General features: G+C 40.8%; 1 protein-coding gene across 1 annotated transcript in view; it reads left to right on the forward strand.

Moving 5' to 3' along the window:
* The window catches only part of SH3GL3 (SH3 domain containing GRB2 like 3, endophilin A3), a 43,312-nt gene that overhangs the window by 22,427 nt on the left and 13,990 nt on the right, over positions 1-6,895 (forward strand). The window contains exons 2-3 of the mRNA XM_085303678.1: positions 5,156-5,224; positions 6,448-6,520. Of these exons, the coding sequence (XP_085159804.1) occupies positions 5,156-5,224; positions 6,448-6,520 (142 nt within the window). The remainder of the gene's footprint in view (positions 1-5,155; positions 5,225-6,447; positions 6,521-6,895) is intronic.

The following is a 6,895-nucleotide window of genomic DNA, read 5'->3' on the forward strand; positions in this document are numbered from 1 at the left end:
GACCCTTTATTTATTTTGTGGRTCTGAAAAAATCTTTTTCAAGTAAATCAGAGCAAGAATATTCTTGTTTTCTTTGAAAACACAATGTACTGAGGTAACCAAAGAGTGTTTGCCACCATTTAGCGCTTAACCTCTAAAATTGGAGGTTGTTGGGTTTTCTCCAAAGCATCAGACTAATGCAAGCTCTGTCAATATAATTAAAAGAACAGCTTCAAGTACTGGCACATGTCTATAATTTGACATTTTTTTCCCTCATTGTTTGTATTTCATGGGAGCCTGAAAAAATCTTTGTCTAGGCGTATATTACCCACTGTCTTTTGCAGTGGATTCTCCATTTTTAACACTGGCGGGCTTGCTTTGGGAGGGTTCTGTAGCGGGAGAGGCCTGGAGAGGCTGCGGTCGCTCCAGGCTGCTCTCTGCACCCTCTGCAGCTCTTCCGGGAGCAAAGTGCCAAGTTCCATGTTTGAAAACGTGTGTCTGAGCACGGCTCCTGTGCGTGGCTGTGGGGGGCACTTTTTTTTTTTTTTTTTTTTTTTTTTTTTCTCTTTCTCTCCCCGATCTAGAGCACCCAGACTGCGGCAGGTCTCTGGACGTCAGCCCCGGGTGCCTCTGAGCTGCCCGTCGGCCTTGGGTGCTCACCCCATCAATGAAGCGCCAAAGGCTTCTGCATCGCCGCGGGGAAGTGTGTGCGGGTCGTGCTGCCTCCACCTGCTCCTGTAGGTTGCTAACGATGGGCTAGGTTAAAACACGTACTTACATAAGCTGTGCTGCGGGTTCAAGTTCTTGGTAGCCTGCAGTGCATGGACTAGTAGTGGCTTCTTTTTTTGAGCGTGTCCGTTAGCARTCCAGCAAGCGGGAAGGAGGAGCAGCAAGCAATTTGCATAGCCTTGTGGTGGAATTTGGAAGCATGAAACAGGGAATTACAGATATTTGAAGTTAAACTACTTTTGATCTGCAAGATGGGCTGGCATCTTGGTTCCCTAAATCTGAATAAGCCTTTTCTTTTTTTGGGGAGCAGGGGGGTGTTCCCTCTCCCCTCAGGAGGTTGARCTCTGCAATTTTTCGTTAGCCAGAAGATGTCTTGCCAGCTGTGTTATTCTTCCCTGTGTTTATGATAGCCTTTAATAACATTCTTCAGAAAACCGTTAGTATTGTCAAGTTGCATTATATCCTCTATGTATAATAATTAACACCAGACAAACAATTACATGCTTGCAGGGCAATAACTGAAAGTTTTAATGATTTGTTAAGAAAAGCATAGCTATCATGCATTAACCATACTGGAATGTAGTATTTTGTACTCAGTACTGAATTTAAAGGTATATCTTAATATATTTGTGCAGTTGGATCAGTAATACTATGTTTCTGTGGGAAATGTAGCCATCTAGTTATATTATTTCCTGGCTTTCTGCATGTCAAGTTTGGGAGGAATCTCTTAGTTTTCCCCATTGATCTTCTATTTAATTTCTAGAGGGAGGAAGAGAAATTAACTGTGTTTCCATAGCTTTGGCTTTTTTTGTTAAAAGATTTTTCCTGAAATGTGAGTTTTGCCCCATGGGTTTGACAGTTGTGCATGTTTATTACAAATATAGGAATTTTTCCTTCCATTAAAATTTCAACAGATATTTCMTTCAGGATAAAATAAATGCAGTTACTGGTGAAAAGCCATTAAAAGCTATCAAGTCTTTGTAGAATATATCTTTCTTTCAGTCATTAAATAGTATTTGATGATTTCTTGGTGAGTTATATAGAGGAGAGTTTTGCTGGCTAATAAAGGGCTTTTTCAGCTACTGTTGAAACAAGTGAAGCTGCAGAACTACAAAGTGTGATGGTTCAATCCCAGTTCAGGGTTGTTGCAAAAGAAAGGCAAAACAAGTGAAAAAGAAGGCYGGAACATGTATGTAGGTATTGGCTGGCAAGCCTCATATTGAATTGTACTATAAAATACCCAGTGGTTGTATAAAAATAGAGTAATTGTTTTGAGAGTTTTATTAGCTCTCTGTTGATCTGGGATTCTTGGTGGTTACCAGTGCTCAGTAACCTTCCTCAATGAAATATGAAAAGTATAGTACTAGAAGTTGAGTGGTTATGATATGATATACAACGCATTGGTATTAGACAGTGTTTTTCTGAAGCTCATTTTTACAATCCATATGAGAATGGAGAAGTGTACCATTCCTGTGCAAAAATGAGTATAATTCTTTACATAATTTGAATAAAATATTGAAAAACTAGATGGTAGCCTGAGGTCTTTTTACTGCAGAATTTTAGTGAGCTGTAGATTTTAGTTTTAACTGCAGATAGATCGTGTTCTGTGTTCTTGCTTCATTGCAACAGCACAAATAAAATAACAAAATCCATTATCTCAAAAAAGTAAGACTAACAGAGAACAAGGCTGAGAACAAAATACGAACATTATGTTTATGGGGGAAAAAAAGATTTATCATGAGAAATTGTGGGGATATAAACTCCAGAAGATGAGTATTTGCAGTCTTTTATGAGGTTGCACAACAAAATTATAATTTGTATTTTCAACCATAATTGGATGTACAAAGCTTAATTAGAAATCACAGTATTTTGAGGGGTTTCTTTCAAAACCTATTTGTTTTGTCTTAGGTTTGTCTTCCAAGAAAATTCCACAGTAAGCCCATCAAAGACTTACAGATTATACCTAATACTGAAAAATTAGAAATGATGTTGTATGAGAAAGATCAGCAGGATGTAGCAGGGAGTTACAACCAAGGCATGTTTGTGTGCCCACTGCAGTATATCTGTGTGCAGAAGGTCAACCTTTCTGTCATAAGAGCATGCAAGTTTTACAAGGAACTGAGGTGGTAATTTGCTGTAGTRTATAACTATGGAGGAGAGGTAATTGATTATTTGAAAAGGTTTTCATATTCTTATTTAGGGGCATTTTTTCCAACAGCCTCACTAACTACAGCAAGTCCAATGAGATGGAGGGAGTTACACAGACATCTGAGAGGAAGAAATATTTCTCGTTTCACAGGTGTAGAGAGCTATGCTCTGGGCATAAATGTTGGTCCAGAAGAGCCCTAGCTAGCCCTGCCAGAAAGATCGCTGTTGAATGACCTTAATTTTAAGCTCTTGCAATGGAGCAGAAAAGTGGTGGTGGCCTTCACTGTGTGAAATGTTTTTTTTCAGAGACCTCAAATTCTGGCTCCTGCTTTGTGAAAGGGGGCTGATTCCCTGGTTCCTAATTTAGAAGTGAAGGTCAGGATTTTTCCCATGTAAATAGTGCCAAGCTCTCACAGTATACATGTCTCAAGTGATGATAGTAATGCCTCTGATTAGCTGACTCGTAAAAACTGGTAGATACTGTCTYGTAATTACAGAGCCCTGCCATTGAGCTTGCTTCTATTTAAGTTCAAAGTATTTTGCAGCTTTATTAAATGCATGTAAATGATGCTCGTCAAATAGAGAACTGAAACTCAGCAGCTGTCTCCTTTGTGCATCCATTTTCAATAATTAATGGAGTATCCTTTGAYTTTTAATTGGGAGAATGGTAGTGCTAGTTTTACAACTCCTGTGTTCGGTATGATCAGACAAAAGCGGTTGTGTTTCTTAATGTGAGAGTAGTAAAGTGGGTTCCGATTATAACAATATGAAGTAAAGTGTTGTGGTAAAATTTAATGGTAACCATTAGAATTTTATACTGATTTTTACTGTCAGGAGCTCAGAACAGTTTATAGACTTTAGGGGATCTTTCTTTACCATATCTCTCTKCTTTTTCATTGCTTTTGGAAGGAAACTGGAGCTCGGAGTAGTTATTATTGCAAAAGGGTCTGTTTGGGCTAGAAACTGCTGAATCGTTAATGTTTCCATAGAACTGGGCGTAGAAATTTTTTAAAACTTACTTTTCTGGTCAGTCCTTTTGCTCCTATATTCAGTTGTGCATTATTTAGGTCATTTTACAGATCTGTATGCAAGTGTAGCTGCAGATGCTGTTGCTGGCCCTGTGCAGCTGCATTCCCAGGTCGCTGTAACTGCAGTCAGAGTGGGAGTCGGGCAGGTTGGACGGGCTCCCGGCAGTCATCTAGCCCAACCTCCCACCTGAGGCAGATCCCATTAGAGCAAGTTGCTCAGGGCTTTGTCCAAGTGAGTTTTGAATGTCTCCAAGGATGGTGACTCCACAGCTGCTGGAGGCAACGTGTTCCACCCCTGCAGTCCTGGCAAGAGCAGCAGCAACCCAACAAGCCCCAGTTTTGGGCCACTAATCCAGTGAGGTCCAAGTGACCACGCACAGCCACCAGCAAGCCGGAGGAAGCAAAGGGTGCCAGTGGATACACAGTGGATACCCTAAGGCAGTTACTGAAAACATGTTGCTTGTCAGTGTATCTGGAGAAGAACTAACTCTGTCTTTGTCAGCCTTTCTATGGAGTCTGGAGTTTTTGTCTCTGACATTATCGTTAGTACGTGAATGTCCTACCCCCCCCCCCCACTCTGCTGCTTGTTGTGATGTCCAGCTCTATTCCTTCCAAATGAGAGACATTTCATTATTTTATTCACTTGATGCAGTAATTCATTATTAATTACGCCTTCATCGTCCAGCAATCATGTTGCCTCATTGCATTTATCGTTTGCCAACCCCTAAATGGATTATTTGTAATGAGACACCTATGGGCTGCTGAGGGAGGGGGATTTGACAGCTTCAGCGGGAGGGYGATGCCCCTCTGCGCTCGCCTTGGGAAAGGAGTTGCCATGGGGAGGTGCCATAGGAGACCACGGACCCGTCGGGTGCCTGCTGGAGAAGGACCCCTGGCAGAGCAGTGTAAAGCCTGCGAGTCCCACTCGAACACCAGTATTTCCCTCCTCGAGCTGGTGCCTGCCCATAAGCCGCTGTGCCCTCSGTCCCTGTGCCGGAAAGCTGTGCTCCTGGCAGTGCCACTAGGGTACTAACTGTTCAAGCACCAAAAATATTTCTTGTTTACGTGTGACATTTTTGTGAATTCCTGACGAGCGTTTTCCTCTCTCTTGAAATGCGTGTTTCCCTTCCAGGAGGAGCGTCATTCTTCTCTCATGGCGCTGCCTCAAGTGGTTGCAGCTTATTTTCTAATTTKGAAGAAATTCCTGTAACTCTCAAATTATTCTCTAATAAAATAGTGATGTATTTTTTTTTCTTGTTGTCTTTTCACAGTTGTTCAGTGAAAAAATAAGTGGGGCAGAAGGAACAAAGTTAGATGAAGAATTTCAAGAGATGGAAAGGGTAAGGAAAGCAATGTTRTTTTTTCCATGTTCAGTTATTGCAGAATCAAAAATCTTTCACATGTTTCATGCAGTAGATTGCGTAGAAAAGCCACAAAGGCCGTTTGAGCCAAGGGAGCTGGTTCCCGTGATAGCCACCGGCAGCCAGGGGAGAAGGGGGCTCCCCCAAGGCTGGGGCAGAGCACTGGGGGGACCTGTCTTCCTCCGCTGTCTGCACTGGACTAGAGAGAGATCTTTAGTGTTTAGTGAGTTGTCATAAATGCACCCCTTCCCATCTGACATTTTTTCCAATAAAATCAAACCACTGCGGTCAAATTTTCACTTATTACGGARTTATACTACAGATGTTTAGAAGTTAACATGATTTGCTGTGGAAATGGAGGTGTTTGTTAACCACTTATTAGCACTGCCATTTATGAGTTCTCCCAGAATTATGAGTACTCCCAGATTCTGCTTTTTCAGCTTTTATGTGCTATTTCATTGCCCCTGTCTTTCTTACATATTTTTAATATACACAGACCTAGGTTACAGCTTTTATTGTTGGCAGATTAAGGAAAAAGATCTTGTGTGAGTTGCTTTTTTCCAACACACACTTTCTGAATTTACGGTCTAAACAGGCTTCTAGGTTTCAGTTTCTTTGGCTTCACAATAATTACTTGCTCCTCTGTATTATAAGAGGAAAAGTAATGTGCAAGCCCTAAGGGAGGAAAGAGAAGCAATCCAGAAATGTGATTTTTATAGCATGTAAGATGCTATTAAATGAGAAGACAGTGCAAACTACTACATTAACTGGCGCTGACCCCAAGACTGTGAGCTRGGGTATTTTCAGCTTTTTGCATCTGTGGAGATGAGCAGTCATAGTGACAACTGTTAGGCTGGCAGGAAAGTTTTAGCCTGGGATGTATAAGCAGTATTYATGACTAATAGGTTTGAAGGTTAAGGAGAGCTCTACATTTTGATACAAACTTTTCACCCTTCCTAATACTAYCTGCTAAGTAATATATTTTTGGCATATGGTACAACTGTGGCATAGCTTTTTATTCTAAGCCATCATATTTGATTTATTTTAATTAAAATAATTTTAAAAATATATTTTTAAAAAATATTTTATATAAAAATAATTAAAATAAGTCAACCCAAACAGTATATAATATCTAACCAGATGATAAGCTTTCTAGTCATAGATTTGCTTTTTGCTAACTTTCCGTTACTTTTCTTTTTCAGAAAATTGATGTCACTAATAAAGCTGTAGCTGAGCTTCTGTCCAAATCAACAGAGTATCTCCAGCCAAATCCAGGTAAGATAAGGAACAACTTATGTCAGGCTTTGCTGGTTATTATCCTCTTACTTGGTAATTCATCCCAGGTGGATAAAAGCTAATTAGGTCATTAATCTGAGGCTTCTGGAGGCCCTAGACAACTTTCCCTGTGTGTACACTGCACAGCCATAAAGCTTTTGTGCAGCAGTCTGACCTCTGTATGGTGAGCTGGATGCGTCCAGGGGTATCAGGCCTCCTGGACATGTGTCAGGTGTGTGTGCGTGACATGTCTGGGATGGCCGGGACTCGCAGAACAGCACATGTGTTCCCATTCATGCTGGATTTCCTGGAGTGGGATATGGATCCCTAAAGCAAAGAGAATGCCAACTTTTTTTTTTTTTTTTTTTTTTTTTT

This window comes from Rhea americana, unplaced genomic scaffold, assembly GCF_003343005.1.
Source record: "Rhea americana isolate MKP2758 unplaced genomic scaffold, rheAme1 scaffold_2, whole genome shotgun sequence".
Taxonomy (NCBI): domain Eukaryota; kingdom Metazoa; phylum Chordata; class Aves; order Rheiformes; family Rheidae; genus Rhea; species Rhea americana.